The 18,944-nt window shown below is 41.5% G+C and overlaps 1 protein-coding gene across 1 annotated transcript in view; it reads right to left on the minus strand.

Annotated features, from left to right (window-relative positions):
- Window positions 1–899: 899 nt before the first annotated feature.
- LOC121923769 (zinc finger protein RFP-like) overlaps window positions 900–18,944 on the minus strand; it is a 51,580-nt gene continuing 33,535 nt past the window's right edge. Inside the window, exons 4-7 of the mRNA XM_042454519.1 lie at window positions 9,069–9,091; window positions 5,644–5,762; window positions 4,717–4,749; window positions 900–1,887 (exon numbers count right to left, since the gene is read on the minus strand). Of these exons, the coding sequence (XP_042310453.1) occupies window positions 1,370–1,887; window positions 4,717–4,749; window positions 5,644–5,762; window positions 9,069–9,091 (693 nt within the window). The 3' untranslated portion in view covers window positions 900–1,369. The remainder of the gene's footprint in view (window positions 1,888–4,716; window positions 4,750–5,643; window positions 5,763–9,068; window positions 9,092–18,944) is intronic.

Here is an 18,944-nt window from a genome sequence, read left to right on the forward strand (position 1 = left end):
GTGACACTTGGCTTGACAACAGTACATGTGAAAGGGGTCTAGGAGTCTTAGTGGTCCACAGGCTAAACATGAGTCTACAGTGTGATGCGGCAGCAAAGAAACCCAATGCAATTCTAGGTTGTATCAAGAGGAATATAGTGTCTAGATTAAGGGAAGTAATACAATCGGACTAAAGGCATGCTGGGTGGAGGGAGAGGACAGGAAAATGCAATGGGCGCAGCAGCCCTGGTTGCACAAATGAAAGAGAATGCAGTGATGGCTGTTCTAAAATCAGTATGTTGCCATTTTATTTTTCTGGTATGACTGCAGCAAGAAAAGGGCTGGTGTGATAATCTCCCTAGGACAAGGATTAAAGTTACAGGAAAAGAGATTCCACCTAACCATTCGGAAGCACTTTCTGATGGTAAGAGTTATTTGACGGTGGAACATGTTCCCTTGGGAGTGTGGTGGAATCTCCTTCTTTGGAGGCTTTCAAACAGAAGCTGGATGGCCATCTGTTAGGAGTACGTTGTGTCTTCCTGCATGGCAAAATGCAGTTGGACTAGATGACCCTTTCAGTCTCTTCCAACTCTTATGATTCTGTGATTCTGGGTCTCAGAATGCTGCTGCTCTGTCAATAGTGGTGTGCTTCACTTCTAAATGTAAAGAATGTTAACTATCCCTTATCGCTGTTTTAAAAACCTGGCAACCTTGATAATCACGGAAGGTGTGTCATTACAGAGCATTAGATCTGGGAATTAGAGACACCATGGTGTAGTGCATTGGAATTCAAATTCCCACTCAGCTATGGAAACCCACTGAGTGACCTTAGGCAAGACACACTCTCTCAGCCTCAGAAGAAGGCAATGACGAACCTCTTCTGAAAACATTTTGTCAAGAAAATCCCTAGATACATTTGTCTTAGGGTTGTCATAAGTTGGAAACGGTGTGAAGGCACAATGACAACAACAACAACAACCCTACAATATTAATGTGTTACCTTCTCTTTAAGAATTAATGTACATGGGGTTGTCTGTGAAAGAAGAAGAGAAAGTAGGACTTGCATGAATCAATGAATGAAAGAGTTTTGAAGACTGCGAATTATGAAACCTCCCTTTGGGTCTTTAGAGAAATGGAAAAGGGGGTCCCTTGGTGAAAAAAAAATACTTTGAATTTTGTATTGTTTATGTTTATTCCTTGAAACATTTCAAACCCACTCTCTCAACAGCTCTCAGGGCAGAACACAGCCATTGAAATCATCTTAAAAGAAAGCAATTCCCCCCCCCAAAAGCAATTGGAAAATTTAAAGCACAATTTTAAAAAGAGTTGAACCATTATATTATAATCATCCTGGTTTAGAGAATATGGCCTGTGAGATAGGCTTGGCTGCTTATGAGATTTTGAGGTAGCCTTTGTCATACACGTAAAAGAACGGGAGGACAGTCTCTCCAGAGAATGGAAGGAAATCTGGGATTACGTAGAGCTTGGTTCCTGTATCAGCATCATAAAAAGTCACCTGGTTTGCAGCACAGTTCAGAGACACTCGGATACGCTTGGTCTTTCCACTCAGGGACAGAACAGAGTTAGAAGGGTGAGGGGCAGCAATATAGCGCTCTCTCCACCTGCCCACAATCCAGATCCCTTCTTGAGATCCAATGTTAACAGGGCCTTTTCTTCTCACAGACTTCCTGACCACTCCAACAGCCCATGATTCCTCGCTTCCCACAAAAACATCCCAGAAATGCCTGCCTGATGCGAATTCCTCACGTCCCAATACAAAAGGTCGGTTGTCGAATCTTTTAGGATTGTCAGGCACATTTTTATATTTGTCTTCATACCTCACACTTTTATGATCCTCAGACAGGACAAGCCAGGGACATGCTGTATCTGGATCCAGAGTGACATTTGCTGTGGAGACAGAGAGAGATGAAGGCAAGCAAAAAGAGGCAGTATAGCAATAGCAGCTTCATTTATATACTACTTCATACTGCCTCTAATAGTGTCTAAGCAGTTTACAACTGTAAGCAAATTGCTCCCAACAAGCTGGATACTCATTTTAGCGACCTCCTCAGAAGGATGCAAGCCTAAGTCAAACCTGAGCCCCTGGCTGGTATTGAACTCGCAACTTTATAGTTTGTGAGTTAGTGGCTGCAGTGCAGGCATTTAACCACTGCGCCACCATGTTAACAATGTTAACCAACCACAGAACTCACACATCCTCTAATATCAATTTAGTTCCACTCACAATAAAACATCCTTCTTATAATTGTGAGAAAGATTCTGCGTGTGTTTTTGCACCTTCAAGTTGCCTTTCAACCTCTGGGTGAACCCTATGAATTTCAAAGGGTTTTCTTAGGCAAGAAATACTCTGACGAGATGTGGTTTTGCCAGTTCCTTCCTCTGAAATGTAGCCCACAGAACCTGGTATTTATTTGGGGGGGTGTGTGTGTCTCCCATCCAAATATTAACTAGGGCTGACCCTGCTTAGCTTTTAGTATGGAGTCAGAATATCACACAAAGAGACCAAGAATATCATGGAGTAAAATAAGTGTTTCCTGCCTGGGAATGTTCAAAACCTACTCATGCGGATTGTGTCTAGAAAACAGTAAGTTACTGGCCTTTTCTCATAAAGCAAAGTTGATTTTATATTACAGTTAATATTTTGAGAGAACAAGGATGATAATACCTCAGACACCTCTGAATAAGTTTGTCACAGCAAAAAGTGCAAAGGTCTTTTGTTCCTTTAATGACTGTACAGAAGTTGTGCGACAAGCAAAAGCTGCTGAAATTCTTTCCTACACTACCATTAAAAAGACAGGTGCCTTTCCTATTTTTTCACTCTTGCAACCCTACCTCAAAACATATTTGAGTGAAAAAGGAATACAAAAACAACTCAGTATATGAACCAAAGGACAAGCATTATCCTCAAGGCAGAAATTGCCTTCAGTTATGATTGTTTTATACTCAGAATTATTTATTATTTCATAGAATCAGAATCGTAGAGTTGGAGACCACAAGAGCCATCCAGTCGAACCTCATGCCATGCAGGAAATCTCAATCAAAGCATCCCCAACAGATGGCCATCTAGCCTCTGCTTAAAGACCTCCAAGGAAAGAGACTCCACTACACTCCAAGGGAGTTTGTTCCACTGTTGAACAGCCCTTACTGTCAGGAAGTTCCTCCTAATGTTGAGCGGAGTCTCTTTTCCTTTAGCTTGCATCCATTCTAGTCTCTGGAGCTGCAGAAAACAAGCTTGCTCCCTCCTCAATATGATATCCTTTCAAATATTTAAACAGGGCTATCATATCACCTCTTAACCTTCTTTTCTCCAGGCTAACGGTATAATTTATTAAGGTATAATTTGGCACTGACGGTTGAACATCATCGGAAGAAATAATTTTACTGCTGTTCTTTCTGTTGCTGCTTCAGACTGAATGGGAACTCTGCCCCTCTCCCTTCAGAACTTGGAGTGGCTTTTAGAGGAACGAATAAAATCAAGAGTGGATTTCCAGCACCCACTGAGTCAGATCCATTGGCTGCCCCAGTTCTGTGGGTGGTTTTTGTTCATTTTTTTTTCTTGTAAGGGCTCCTCTAGATTAGGAAAATATGTCAAGAGGTTGCTGGAGATTAAGGTATTTGTTGTCAGTGATGTAGACTTGAATCAATTGACTTGAAACCAAGTCAGACTCAGGTTGTTGCAATGACTTGGACTTGACTCAGCAATAATTGGGTTTATTGAATGGAAGGAATTTCTCTTAAATTCGAATGAAATGAAAGTGGGGCCAGAACACATTCACTTAAAGTTGCTAGTTTCGCGCAATTACGTGAATATGCATTGCATACGAACTGGCTTCCCATTGCCCGAAAATAGCATGCCATTGCCCAAATTTGTGTGTGGCAGTCTATCATACAATAATGTAAAATCACATGTTTGTGTTTAGACTGACTTCCCATTGTCTGAATTTGTGTGTAGTGGATTATCACGCAATAACGTCTGATTGCGTTCATATTGCCATTGGATTATACTTCCATGATAAACTCCAATGACGCATTGCCTTGACTTGCAACTTGTATAGTTTTAGCAACCAACTTGCTGGGATCATTCACTTTGAGCAGCAGGCAAGATCTGCCCCAGAGTGCAGGTCACATCTCTCAGAGGAGAAGAACAAATGCATTATGCAAGAAGCTTGGGATATAAGGATCTTTTTAAAGCTTTTGAAAAATTTTAGAAAGCGCCTCCAATGTGCAACAAGGAGCAGCTACTGAACAGACCTCAATTCCCATCTCAAGCCCACTGATAAATGTACTTGCTGTTCCCCTCTGATGTGTCCCACCTTCTTTTTTCTGTTAAAGTATCTTTCAAGGACTTGAGATAACTTGAGACTTGAAAGGAGAGACTTGAGACTTGAATACATCACTGTTTGTTGCAGAGTTTTGGTGCTACAGTGCACCAGTTAAATGGCATATTTGCACTATTACACTAAAACACTCAAGATTTAAAAAAAAAATCAGAGAGGAGAAAATGTGCCCTTCAAGCCATAGGAACCTCTCAGCATACCACACACACACGTACAGATGGACGGATCCTAGTGCATATCCATTAAATCACGGCCAATAGCCTCCCAAAAAATGGAATGAGTGTCCATGGTGATGTCAAAATTGTTTGAAGTCAGTGAAATATAACCAGACAAGTGTCAGCAATCTCCCTGTGATTTTGGTCAACCATTGGAATTTTACCTTTCTGAAGCTGTAGCGCAGGCATCAGAGCACCTGGGAAAACAAACCAGTGTAAGACTAATCATCTTATTTAGAAAAATATCAGTTCACAATGTATCACATATTTCACATAAAGGATTAAGTAGAAACCGAAAGAAATTCTCCTTTTTTATACAGGAAGAATGCTGAAAGCCAGGTGAGGAATGGCCTATGACATGATGATTCTTCCTCAGTAAAGTTTTCTTTTATATGTAATAATCCCAGTTTAGATTAAGATATGCAATCATTCTCCTGGCACTGATGTCAAGTTAAAGGAGCAGCACTGTTTAGCATCGCTTGGCTCTCCTAGGCCTTCCCAAAATTCAGCTGCTGCCATTCTCTCAAGCAACATACTCCCAAGTGTCAATTCCATTTGATTTGAGCAATTTCATTCTGAATATGCCTCATAAAAGTGTCATAGAAGACATCTTACAGTTCACCTCTCTGGTCAGAAATTACTTGGCCTCTGAGCTTTGCCTGATCACTACAAGAGGATACAATCAGTACAGAAAAAGGAGGCACTGAAGAGTGATCCTACTAATGGCTCTACCAGTATTGTGATTCCATAGTGATGCAAAGGGACCATTCACACCACACAGTTATAGTGATATTGTTCCAACTTTGACTGTCAAGGCTCCATCCTGTGGAATCTTGAAATTTATAGTGTGGTGAAGCAGTACAGCAGCTGGACTTAGGCTTCTGAATGCCCCTCTCTACACTGTCAATCCCAGACATACATGGGATCTTGCCATGACAGTTAAAGGGGAATGCAACACTATAACTGTGCAGGGCCATGGAGAAAGAAGTTCCACAGCTCCTGTCACAAGCTATGATGGGAAGAGAATAAAAAACAGAGCTTCCCATGTTCCCCTTTGACCAGCATAACTCCTATCAGATGTATTTCTTTACCTCTGCATTGCTTCATGACTGCAACTAGAATGGGGTTTGTTTCACAAAACTCCCAGATCTTCCATTTCAGCTTTGGAGGGTAAGCCACTGGCCTCTCAAATGTTATCTTCTCCTTAGTCCTAGTGGAGGAAAAAAACATATAAACGTCTAAATACTGTACCAGAAAAGATTCTGGAGCAGATAATTAAACAGAGTGTCTGTGAACATTTAGAAGGGAATGCCATAATCAGAAAAAGTCAACATGGGTTTCAGAGAAAGAAGTCATGCCAGAATCATCTGATCTCTTTTTTTGATAAAATTGCCAGCTTGGTAGAGGGAGGGAACACTGTAGATACAGCATATCTTGATTCCAGTGAGGCCTTTGACAAGGTCCTTTCAAAGAAGCTAGTAAAATGTGGGCTACACAAGGCAACTGTTACATGAATTTGTAATTGGTTTACTGACTAAACCCAAAGGGTGCTCAGCAATGGCTCCTTTTCATCCTGGAGAGAAGTGACCAGTGAGGTCCCACAGGATTCTGTCCTGGGCCCAGTGCTATTCAACATCTTTATCAATGACTTGGTTGACAGTATTGGGGGCATACTGATCAAATTTGCAGATTACATTAAATGAGGAGAGGTAACTAATACCCTAGGACAGGTTCAGGATTCAAAATGACATTAATAGAATAGAAAGCTGGGCCAGAACTAACAAAATTATGTTCAACATGGATAAATGTGCTACACAAGGGCAGCAAAAATTAAATGGACAGATCTAGGATGAATGATACAAAGGCTTAATGGCAGGACATGTGAAAGAGATCTAGGAGGCTTGGTGGACCACAGGCTGAACATAAGTCAGCAGTGTGATGCAGAAGCTATAAAATCAAATGCAATCCTAGGCTGCATCAATAGGAGAATAGTGTCTAGTTCGAGGAAAGCAATAGTGTCATTTTATTCTGCTTTGGTCAAATCTCAACCTGAATACCATGTCTATTTCTGGGCACCACAATTGAAGAAGGATGTTGACACACTGGAGTGTGTCCAAAAGAGAACAACCAAAATAGTGAAATGTCTAGAAACTGTGCCCTATAAGGAACAGCTTAGGGAGCAGCAACCTAGCAGTTTCTGTTGCTATAAGGCCAGCAAACTAGCAACCTTCTGTTTGCTATAAGGCCAGCATGAGTGAAAGGTAGAAGCATGCCTGGGCTGCTGTCGCTACTATATTCACACATGAGAGGAAGAGGTGGCAGTGGTGAGCTGGGTGCAGCTGAGGTAGATGGTACTGGCTGGCTGCTACAGAAACAGTAGACCTGATATAAAGAAACAGCCATTGAAGGACACTAGGGTTGTCATGCAAGAAAAAAAGAGGCAGCAGCCCCCCAAAATTTGTAGGCCTTAGTACATTCCATTATCCAGTGCATGCTTGCCATATGATCCCTAGTATTTTTTTTCCTTTCATGAACCCTGCTTGGATATATGACAATTCTAGTTCCATATATAGTAAGAATCTTTGTTGTAGAATTTTAAGCATCACCTTGCTTGCATGAGAAATTAATGCAATGGTTCCATGATTACTGCAGTTCCTGGTGTCTCCTTTCTTGGGGATTGCAATATATATTGAGCATTTCCAGTCTGTGGACCACTGTTTTATTTTCCAAATTTGTTGTCATATTTTAGATAAAACTAGGGTAGATTCTGTCTCTGTAGCTTGAAGTAGTCTACTGGTGTGCTATCAGCTCCTGCTGATTTATTCCTCTTAAATGCTCTGAGTGAAGCACTGATTTCGTTTTTTAAAATTTGAGATGGTCCTTATTTAAATGAATCTGTCATCAATTCATCCCTTGTATATAGTTCTTTTGTATACTGTTTCCATCATTTTTTAATTTTTTTCTTGGTTATGTAATATGTTTCCCTGCTGCTCATAGAGCACCCCCACTCTTGGCTTAAATTTCTCTTTGATTTCTTGGATCTTGCTGAAGAGATTTCTTATTCTTCCTTTTTTGTTGTTAGGTTCTATTTCATTACATTTATTATTATACAGTCATCACTTCTGCGGGGTTAGGGGCCAAGGACCCTCGCGAAAGTGGCCAAACTGTGAATATGTTAGCCCTCCCCAACATGAATGATAAAGAGTCGTCCACCAAGAGCACCACCCATAACTCTCTTTGTAACCTTGAAACATATAGCCTCCCCCACATTTCCAAAGTACCTCCACTTTCAATCTGATGTTAGCAGCTACAGCTGTAAAGGATCTACATTCTCTCTTCCTCCCCCAACCAGACAAAAGCAACACTATATCTTCTCCACTTTGACAGACTTTGCATTCTCCTCATTTTCAAAATCTTTCCACTTTAAATCCGATGTTTGTAGCCATCACCACAAAGGGAAAGTATGCTGTTGCTTTTGTCTGGCCAGGACAGAGAGGGAGGAGGAGGGGAAAGAATCCTCCCTGAGGTGGCTGCGAACACTGGATTCAAAAGCAAGGTCTTTGGAAATGAGGAGGATGCACAGTTTGGCAAAGAAGGGGAATGTATGGTGTTGGTTTTGGTGGGCTAGGAGGTAGGGGGAAGAAGAGAGAAAGGCTGAAAAGGTTAACCTTTTAATCCTCAGCTACAAAGTCGCAAATAGTCAAAACCACAAATCTGAAACCCGCAAATGTGGAGAGCCAACTATAGTAGTTTTCTTTAACCCTGCATGCATGTCATTGTACATTTGCATTCAGGGTTCTGGTCCTATTTATGTCACCATTCCTTTTTGTTTGTAGGCACATACAATTCTCTCTCTTTTCTCTCTCTCTTATGGTATTTAATATCTTCTGAAGTAATTTAAATCTAACAAAGAAATTTGTTTGATTATGATGTTCTGATCTGCCATTTACAGGCACCAAGTCCCTGAATGCAATACAGAATGCTGTGGTCTTGATGTTATATGGACAGAGTTACTATGACACATAATTAGCATGCTACAAAGGAACATGTAGAAAATGGCAGTCCACAAAATGGATGAAAGAAATGATTTAAAAAAAATCAAGAATACAGCAAAATGGCCTGTTCCTGTTCTCCAACTTAACTACTGCCACTACCACCACAAAAGAAACTCTTTAAGGATGTGCCAAATCTCTTAAAAATGATCTATCTCTTGCTGTCCCAGGAGTTTTGAGCCCCTTCAGCTGCAGTGGATAACACATCAAGGAGAATCCTATAGGTTTCTTAAATTGGGGTAACTCTCTGTTACAAATGTGTGTATTTTTTCAGTTGTTGCTACTGCAGTATGGCACTCTGAACAAGAGTGTCATATATTTAAAAGTCAATATTTTTATCTGCTGCATGTTGGAGACCTCCATTCTCTCCTTAGAAGGACCAGAGGATCATGGTCCCCACCTGTAATATCAGGCCTCTTCCCAGAATTATAGATCACTAATGGAAATGACTGTGGTCCACTTACCTCTGCAAAAGGCTTTGCACATCCTAGAGGGGAGAAGATAAAAAGAAGAGGGAGATCATAGCTTACATGCCTCATTTTGTGGTGAGTCAGGAGGTAGTCTATGCCCCCCAAAAGCATCTTGATAACACCAAACACCAGAACAGGGCAAAAGCAAAGAACAAATATGACATACCATATATACTCAACTATAAGTCAACCTCATGTATAAGTCGAGAGCAAGTTTGGGGGCCAAAATAATGGCTTTTGTAAGACCTGTGGATAAGTCAAGGGTAAAATGTAGTGCATATAGCAAAGGACCTAAAGGATGATGCAAATGTTAAAGAACTTACAAAATTCCAGCAGACATAACTCTTTGTGATTACTCTGAAGACTGGGTGGATGAGACAATAGAAGGGGTCAGTGCATATTATACTGTTGGTTTTCACCAGGAGATGCTTCTTTCTTTTAAATAAGAGTTAAGATACAGTACTTACATTGACCCATGGATAAGTTGACTCAGGATTTTTTTTCCAATTTTTGACCTAATTTTTTAGACTTGCAATCCAACCGCTGCCATGCAGGAAGACAATCAAAGATGATCAGATCCAAAATGACCAACAGATTAGAAAACTGGGTCAAACAACAAAATGCTTTCAACAGGGAAAGGGGATTTACTGGACAGTAAAAATAATGACAGATATAGGGACACTTGGTGACAACTATGAAAATATACATTGACAGCAGTAAGGTACACTTGTTGACAACAGTACATGTGAAAGGGGTAGGAGTCTTGTGGTCCACAGGCTAAACATGAGTCTACAGTGTGATGCGGCAGCAAAGAAACCCAAGCAATTCTAGGTTGTTCAGAGGAAATAGTGTCAGATTAAGGGAGTAATACATGGCTAAAGCATGCTGGGTGGAGGAAGAGCGGAAATGCTGGGCAGCAGCCCTGTTGCACAAATGAAAGAGATGCAGTGATGGCTGTTCTAAATCAGTATGTTGCATTTTATTTTCTGGTTGACTGCAGCAAGAAAGGGCTGGTGTGATAATTCCCTGGACAATGGATTAAAGTACGGAAAAGAGATTCACCTAAACCATGAAGCACTTTCTGATGGTAAGCGTTATTGACGGGGAACATTTCCCTTGGGAGTGTGGTGGAATCTCCTTCTTTGGAGGCTTTCAAACAGAAGCTGGATGGCCATCTTAGGAGTACAGTTGTGTCTTCCTGCATGGCAAATGCAGTTGGACTAGATGACCCTTTCGTCTCTTCCACTCTTTGATTCTGTGATTCTGGGTCTCAGATGCTGCTGCTCTGTCATAGTGGTGTGCTTCACTTCTAATGTAAAGAATGTAACTCCTTATCGCTGTTTTAAAAACCTGGCAACCTTGATAATCACGGAAGTGTGTCATTACAAGGGCATGATCTGGAATTAGAGACCCATGGTGTAGGCATTGGAATTCAATTCCCACTCAGCTATGGAAACCCACTGGTGACCTAGGCAAGACACACTCTCTCAGCCTCAGAAGAAGGCAATGACGAACCTCTCTGAAAAAATTTTGTCAAGAAAATCCCTAGATACATTTGTCTAGGGTTGTCATAAGTTGGAAACGGTGTGAAGCACAATACAACACAACAACAACACCCTACAATATTAATGTGTTACCTTCCTTTAAGAATAATGTACATGGGGTTGTCTGGTGAAAGAAGAAGAGAAAATAGGACTTGCATGAATCAATGAAATAAAGAGTTTGAAGACTGCGAATTATGACCTCCCTTTGGGTCTTTAGAGAAATGGAAAGGGGGTCCCTTGGTGAAAAAAAAATACTTTGAATTTTGTATTGTTTATGTTTATTCCTTGAAACATTTCAAACCCCCTCTCAACAGCTCTCAGGGCAGAAAACAGCATTGAAATCATCTTAAAAGAAAGCAATTTCCCCCCCCCCCAAAGCAATTGGAAAATTTAAAGCACAATTTAAAAAGAGTTGAACCATTATAAAATCATCCTGGTTTAGCGATATGGCCTGTGAGATAGGCTTGGCGCTTATGAGATTTTGAGGACCTTTGTCATACACGTAAAGAAACGGGGGACAGTCTCCAGAGAATGGAAGAATCGGGATTACGTAGAGCTTGGTTCCTGTATCAGCATCATAAAAATCACTGTTTGCAGCACAGTGCAGAACACGCGGATACGCTTGGTCTTTCCACTCAGGGACAGAACAGAGTTAGAGGGTGAGGGGCAGCAATAGCGCTCCTCTTCCACCTGCCCACCATCCAGATCCCTTCTGAGATCCAATGTTAACAGGGCCTTTTCTCTCACAGACTTCCTGACCCTCCAACAGCCCATGATTCCTCGCTTCCCACAAAACATCCCAGAATGCCTGCTGATGCGAATTCCTCACGTCCCCAAACAAAGGTCGGTTGTCGAATCTTTTCGGATTGTCAGGCACATTTTTATATTTCTCATACCTCACACTTTAGCGATCCTCAGACAGGACAGCCAGGGACATGCTGTATCTGGATCCAGAGTGACATTTGCTTGGAGACAGAGAGAGATGAAGCAAGCAAAAAGAGGCATATAGCAATAGCAGCTCATTTATAACTACTTCATACTGCCTCTAATAGTGTCTAAGCAGTTTACAACTGTAACAAATTGCCCACACAAGCTGGAACTCATTTAGCGACCTCCTCAGAAGGATGCAAGCCTAAGTCAAACCTGAGCCCCTGGTGGTATTGAACTCGCAACTTTATAGTTTGTGAGTTAGTGGCTGCAGTGCAGGCATTTAACCACTGCGCCACCATGTTAACAATGTTAACCAACCACAGAACTCCACATCCTCTAAATCAATTTAGTTCCACTCACAATAAACATCCTTCTTATAATTGTGAGAAAAAGTCTGCGTGTGTTTTTGCACCTTCCAAGTTGCCTTTCAACCTCTGGGGGAACCTATGAATTTCAAAGGGTTTCTTAGGCAAGAAACTCTGACGAGATGTGGTTTGCCAGTTCCTCCTCTGAAAGTAGCCCACAGAAACCTGGTATTTATTTGGGGAGTGTGTGTGTGTCTCCCATCCAATATTAACTAGGGCTGACCCTGCTTAGCTTTTAGTATGGAGTCAGAATAGCACACAAAGGACCAAGAAATCATGGAGTAAAATAAGTGTTTCCTGCCTGGGATGTTCAAAACCTACTCATGGCGGATTGGTCTAGAGAAAACGTAAAGTTACGGCCTTTTCTCAGAAAGCAAAGTTATTTTATATTACAGTTATATTTTGAGAGAACAAGGATGAATACCTCAGACACCTTGAATAAGTTTGTCACAGCAAAAAGTGCAAAGGTCTTGTTCCTTTATGACGTACAGAAGTTGTGCGACAAGCAAAAGCTGCTGAAATCTTTCCTACACTACCATTAAAAAGACAGGTGCCTTCTATTTTTCACTCTTGCAACCCTACTCAAACATATTTGAGTGAAAAAGGAATACAAAAACAACTCAGTATAGAACCAAAGGACAAGCATTATCCTCAAGGCAGAAATTGCCTTCAGTTATGATTGTTTTATACTCAGAATTATTATTATTTCATAGAATCAGAATCGTAGAGTTGGAGACACAAGAGCCATCCAGTCGAAACCTCATGCCATGCAGAAATCTCAATCAAAGCATCCCCAACAGATGGCCATCTAGCCTGCTCTAAAGACCTCCAGGAAAGAGACTCCACTACACCCAAGGGAGTTTGTTCCACTGTGAACAGCCCTTACTGTCAGGAAGTTCCTCCTAATGTGTGACGGAGTCTCTTTTCCTTTAGCTGCATCCATTCTAGTCTCTGGAGCTGCAGAAAACAAGCTTGCTCCCTCCTCAATATGATATCCTTTCAATATTTAAACAGGGCCTCATATCACCTCTTAACCGTCTTTTCTCCAGGCCTAACGGTATAATTATTAAGGTATAATTTGGCACTGACGGTGAACATCATCGGAAAAATAATTTTACTGCTGTTCTTTTGTTGCTGCTTCAGACTGAATGGGAACTCTGCCCCTCTCCCTTCAGAACTTGGAGTGGCTTTTAGAGGAACGAATAAAATCAGAGTGGATTTCCAGCACCCCGAGGCAGATCCATTGGCTGCCCCAGTTCTGTGGGTGTTTTTGTTCAGTTTTTTTTTCTTGTAAGGGCTCCTCTAGATTAGGAAAATATGTCAAGAGGTTGCGGGAGATTAAGTATTTGTTGTCAGTGATGTAGACTTGAATCAATTGACTTGAACCAAGTAGACTCAGGTGTGTGCAATGAACTTGGACTTGACTCAGCCAATAATGGGTTTATTGAATGGAAGGAATTTCTCTTAAATTCGAATGAAATGAAAGTGGGGCCAGAACACATTCACTTAAAGTGCTAGTTCGCGCAATTACGTGAATATGCAATTGATACGAACTGGCTTCCCATTGCCCGAAAATAGCATGCCATTGCCCAAATTTGTGTGTGGCATTCTATCATGCAATAGTAAATCACATGTTGTGTTTAGACTGACTTCCCATTGTCTGAATTTGTGTGTAGTGATTATCACGCAATAAGTCTGATTTGCGTTCATTGCCATTGGATATATCCATGATAAACTCCAATGACGCATTGCCTTTGACTTGCACTTGTATCGTTTTAGCAACCAACTTGCTGGGATCATCACTTTGAGCAGCAGGCAAGATCTGCCCCAGAGTGCAGGTCACATCTCTCAGAGGAGAAGAACAAATGCATATGCAAGAAGCTTGGGATATAAGGATCTTTTTAAAGCTTTGAAAACTTTTAGAAAGCGCCTCCAATGTGCAACAAGGGCAGCTACTGAACAGACCTCAATTCCCCTCTCAAGCCACACTGAAGAATGACTTGCTGTTCCCCTCTGTGTCCCACCTCTTTTTTCTGTTAAGTATCTTTCAAGGACTTGAGATAACTTGAGACTTGAAAGGAGAGAGACTTGAGACTTGAATACATCACTGTTTGTTGCAGAGTTTTGGTGCTACAGTGCACCAGTTAAATGGCATATTTGCACTATACACTAAACACTCAAGATTTAAAAAAAAATCAGAGAGGAGAAAATGTGCCCTTCAAGCCATAGGAACCTCCAGCATACCACACACACACGTACAGCATGAGGATCTAGTGCTATCCATTAAATCACGGCCAATTAGCCTCCCAAAAAATGGAATGAGTGTCCATGGTGATTGTCAAAATTGTTTGAAGTCAGTGAAATATAACCAGACAAGTGTCAGCAATCTCCCTGTGATTTGGTCAACCATTGGAATTTTACCTTTCTGAAAGCTGTAAGCGCAGGCAATCAGAGCCCTGGGAACAAACCAGTGTAAGACTAATCATCTTATTTAGAAAAATATCATTCACAATGTATCACAATTTTCACATAAGGATTAAGTAGAAACCGAAAGAAAGAATCTCCTTTTTTATACAGGAAGAATGCTGAAAGCCGGTGAGGAATGGCCTAGACATGTGATTCTTCCTCAGTAAAGTTTCTTTTATATGTAATAATCCCAGTTTTGATTAAGATATGCAACATTCTCCTGGCACTGATGTCAAGTTTAAAGGAGGCAGCACTGTTTAGCATCGCTTGGCTCTCCTAGCCTTCCCAAAATTCAGCTTGCTGCCATTCTCTCAGCAACATCTCCCAAGTGTCAATTCCTGTTGATTTGAGCATTTATCATTCTGATATGCCTCTAAAAGTGTCATAGAAGACATCTTACAGTTCAGTTCACCCTCGTCAGATACTTGGCCTCTGAGCTTTGCCTGATCACTACAAGAGGATACAATCAGTACAGAAAAAGGAGGCACTGAAGAGTGATCCTACTAATGGCTCTACCAGTATTGTGATTCCATAGTGATGCAAGGGACATTCACACCACACAGTTATAGTGATATTGTTCCAACTTGACTGTCAGGCTCCATCCTGTGGAATCTTGCAATTTATAGTGTGGTGAAAGCAGTACAGCAGCTGGACTTAGGCGTCTGAATGCCCCTCTACACTGTCAATCCCAGACATACATGGGATCTTGCCATGACAGTTAAAGGGGAATGCAACACTATAACGTGCAGGGCCATGGAGAAAGAAGTTCCACAGCTCCTGTCACAAGCTATGATGGGAAAGAGAATAAAAAACAGAGCTTCCCATGTTCCCCTTTGACCAGCAATAACTCCTATCAGATGTATTTCTTTACCTCTGCATTGCTCATGACTGCAACTAGAATTGGGTTTGTTTCACAAAACTCCCAGATCTTCATTCAGCTTTGAGGGGTAAGCACTGGCCTCTCCAATGTATCTTCTCCTTGTCCTAGTGAGGAAAAAAACATATAAACGTCTAAATACCAGAAAAGATCTGGAGCAGATAATTAAACAGAGTGTCTGTGAACATTTAGAAGGGAATGCCATAATCAGAAAAAGCAACATGGGTTTCAGCGAACCAAGTCATGCCAGAATCACTGATCTCTTTTTTTGATAAAATGCCAGTGTGGTAGAGGCGAGGGAACACTGTAGATACAGCATATCTTGATTCCATGGGCCTTTGACAAGGTCCTTTCAAGAAGCTAGTAAAATGTGGGCTACACAAGGAACTGTTACATGAATTTGTAATGGTTTACTGACTAAACCCAAGGGTGCTCAGCATGGCCCTTTTCATCTGGAGAGAAGTGACCAGTGGGCCACAGGATTCTGTCCGGGCCAGTGCTATTCAACACTTTATCAATGACTTGGTTGACAGTAGTGGGGCATACTGATCAAATTTGCAGATACATTAAATGAGGAGAGGTAACAATACCCAGACAGGTTCAGGATTCAAAATGACATAATAGAATAAAAGCTGGGCCAGAACTAACAAATATGTTCACATGGATAATGTGCTACACAAGGGCAGCAAAAATTAAATGGACAGATCAGGTGAATGACAAAGCTTATGGCAGGACTGTGAAAGAGATCTAGGAGGCTTGGTGGACCACAGGCTGAACATAGCCAGTGTGATGCGAGCATAAACAATGCAAATCCTAGCTGCATCAATGAGAAGAGTGTCTAGTTCGAGGAAAGCATAGTGTCATTATTTCTGCTTTGGTCAAATCTCAACCTGAATACCAGGTCTATTTCTGGGCACCACAATTGAAGAAGGATGTTGACACACGAGTGTGTCCAAAGGAACAACCAAATATGAATTCTAAAACGTGCCCATAAGGAACACTTGGGAGCAGCAACCAGCAGTTTCTGTTGTAAAGGCAGCAAACTAGCAACCGTCTGTTGCTATAAGGCCAGCATGAGTGAAGTAGAAGCTGCCTGGGCTGCTGTCGCTACTATATTCACACTGAGAGGAAGAGGTGGCAGTGGTGAGCTGGGTGCAGCTGAGGTAGATGGTATGGCTGGCTGCTACGAAACAGTAGACCTGATATAAAGACAGCCATGAAGGACACTAGGGTTGTCAGCAGAAAAAAAGAGGCAGACCCCCCAAAATTTGTAGGCCTTAGTACATTCCATTATCCAGGCATGCTTGCCATTGATCCCTATATTTTTTTTCCTTTCATGAACCTGCTTGGATATATGACAATTCTAGTTCCGATGATGGGATAGGCTGTAGGGTGAAGGAGAGGAGCAGATTGGGGTCTAGGAGGACACAGGGGATGATGGGATAGGCGACAGGGTGAAGGAGTGGAGCAGATCGGGGTCTAGGAGGATGCAGGGGATGATGGGATAGGCTGTAGGGTGAAGGAGGGGAGCTGATTGGGGTCTAGGAGGACGCAGGGGATGATGGGATAGGTGGCAGGGTGAAGGAGGGGAGCAGATCGGGGTCTAGGAGGAGGCAGGGGATGATGGGATAGGCTGCAGGGTGCAGGAGGGGAGCTGATTGGGGTCTAGGAGGATGGAGGGGATGATGGGATAGGCGGCAGGGTGGCCGAGAGGAGGAGATGGCATGAAGGAGGAAGAGGGGAATGACAGAGCAGGACGCAGGGGGCAAAGGGGGTGACATTGGAGTGATCTTCCACACCAGACCAATTCGAAATGAAATCGAAGTGAGCTTGAATGCAAATTCTTTGGATTCCCCTTTTTTCTGGAATTCATCAAAATGAGGGGTCACTTTGGAATCACTGTGAAAGCCCCATGGAAGGAGCTCCCATAGAAAGAAATCGCATCTGAGAACACATTCATGTTATGACATGGATTCGCATCGTTGGACCCGCTTTCACATCGGAACTGATCTGCAAAAGCTCTAAAAATCTCCGTGTGATAAACCTCTATGTTTACTTAGCTTCTGCTCCCCACCTTCCCTGTCATTGTACCAGATCTTACAATAAAGCATTTATGGTTGCGACCCCCAAATTGTGGAACAATCTACTGGAAGAGATCCATCTTATTGCCAGCTTGGAAGCTTTCAAGAGGACACTTAAGATGGATCTCTTCCAGCAGGCCTACCCACCTGACCTATTATGATGACCCTGAAAGAACCCGACTATGACAAGATGGAAAATATATGACAAGCTAGCTTTTAGCAATAGTAGTGATATTGTGATTTTATTGAATGTTGTGTATGTTTTATGCTGTGATCCCGCCTCGATCCGCAGGGAGAGGCAGGAAAAGATAAGTAAATATTATTATTATTATTATTATTATTGTTATTATTATTATTATTATTACAATGACCACAGCTAATATAATAGTATTTAAAGCGAAAGTGTCATAACCATCAGCAGTTTGTAGTAGCTGGTAAATGTGTTATCTTTTTTTGTGTGTTTCAAAATTATTTGGACTTAATTCTTGGACTTAACTGCAAAACCACTTGCCAAAATGGTTTTTTGTCTGAGAACTGGAAGAGATGATTCCTCTTGCTGCATCTCTTCCTGCTGTTGGTAGCTTGATCTGGCCTCCTTCCTTCATTGAAAAAGGAGGTAGCCTGCAGTCCTGGTAATATAAAAACCTTTGGAGACAGAAGAGGCAGGTTTCTTGGATAGATGTTGGATCTTGCTACAGAGACTCATGCCTTGATTACATCCTGTTTGGACTGTTATGGAGCACTACATAGAGCCAGTGTGGCATAGTGGTTTGAGTGTTGGACTGTGACTTTGGAGAGCAGGGCTCAAATCCCTCACTTGGTCATGGAAAGCTACTGAGTGACCATGGGTGAGTCATACTCATCCTCAGAGGAAGGCATGGGGAAACTCCCTCTGAACAAATTTTGCCAAGAAAACCCTGTGACAGGGTCACTTTAGGGCCACTATAAGTCAAGAAATGTCTTGAAGGCACATAGCAACATATATAAAAATAATAGATCTAGCCAACAATCAATATTTATTTAATACTTTAATACCATATTTAAAAATATACAGTCCAGTTTAATAATGAGACTACAAACAGGTTCCAGAATTTGGTGACAAGTGGCAAGGACACTCAATCCCTCAGCCTAAAGAGAAAAGGGTGGGGACACACATCTGTTTCAAGACACTATCCTGCCATTCTGACTTTTTGTTGTTGTTTTTAAAGTACCTCAAAGTGGATCAGAATAAGATAAAAACAAGTTGACTAAAATATTGAGAAACAGTTTTAAAAGAAGGCTAAAACAGCAACATAAAAAAATCACATTTGCTCAGTAGTTATATTTTGCACATCAGTTGGATGTGGACTATAATTTGGATTTAAAAATTCAAATTAGGAGTTTTAAGTATACATAAGCAAGACTGAGCAATTTCACTAAGCAGGTAGATGTATAAAATAAGTACAGATAGGCAAGGGTTTCTGCATGTGTGTTTGTGTCATGCTGAATTTTGAGAATAGTGTTAAGACAGGATACTTTTAGCTGGTATTAATACAATTTTGCTAATACGCAGTTCCTAACTGTCATGTTCATAGAATCATGGAGTTGGAAGACCACACAAGGGCCAT

The sequence above is a fragment of the Sceloporus undulatus genome, chromosome 2 (assembly GCF_019175285.1).
Source record: "Sceloporus undulatus isolate JIND9_A2432 ecotype Alabama chromosome 2, SceUnd_v1.1, whole genome shotgun sequence".
Classification (NCBI taxonomy): Eukaryota; Metazoa; Chordata; class Lepidosauria; order Squamata; family Phrynosomatidae; genus Sceloporus; species Sceloporus undulatus.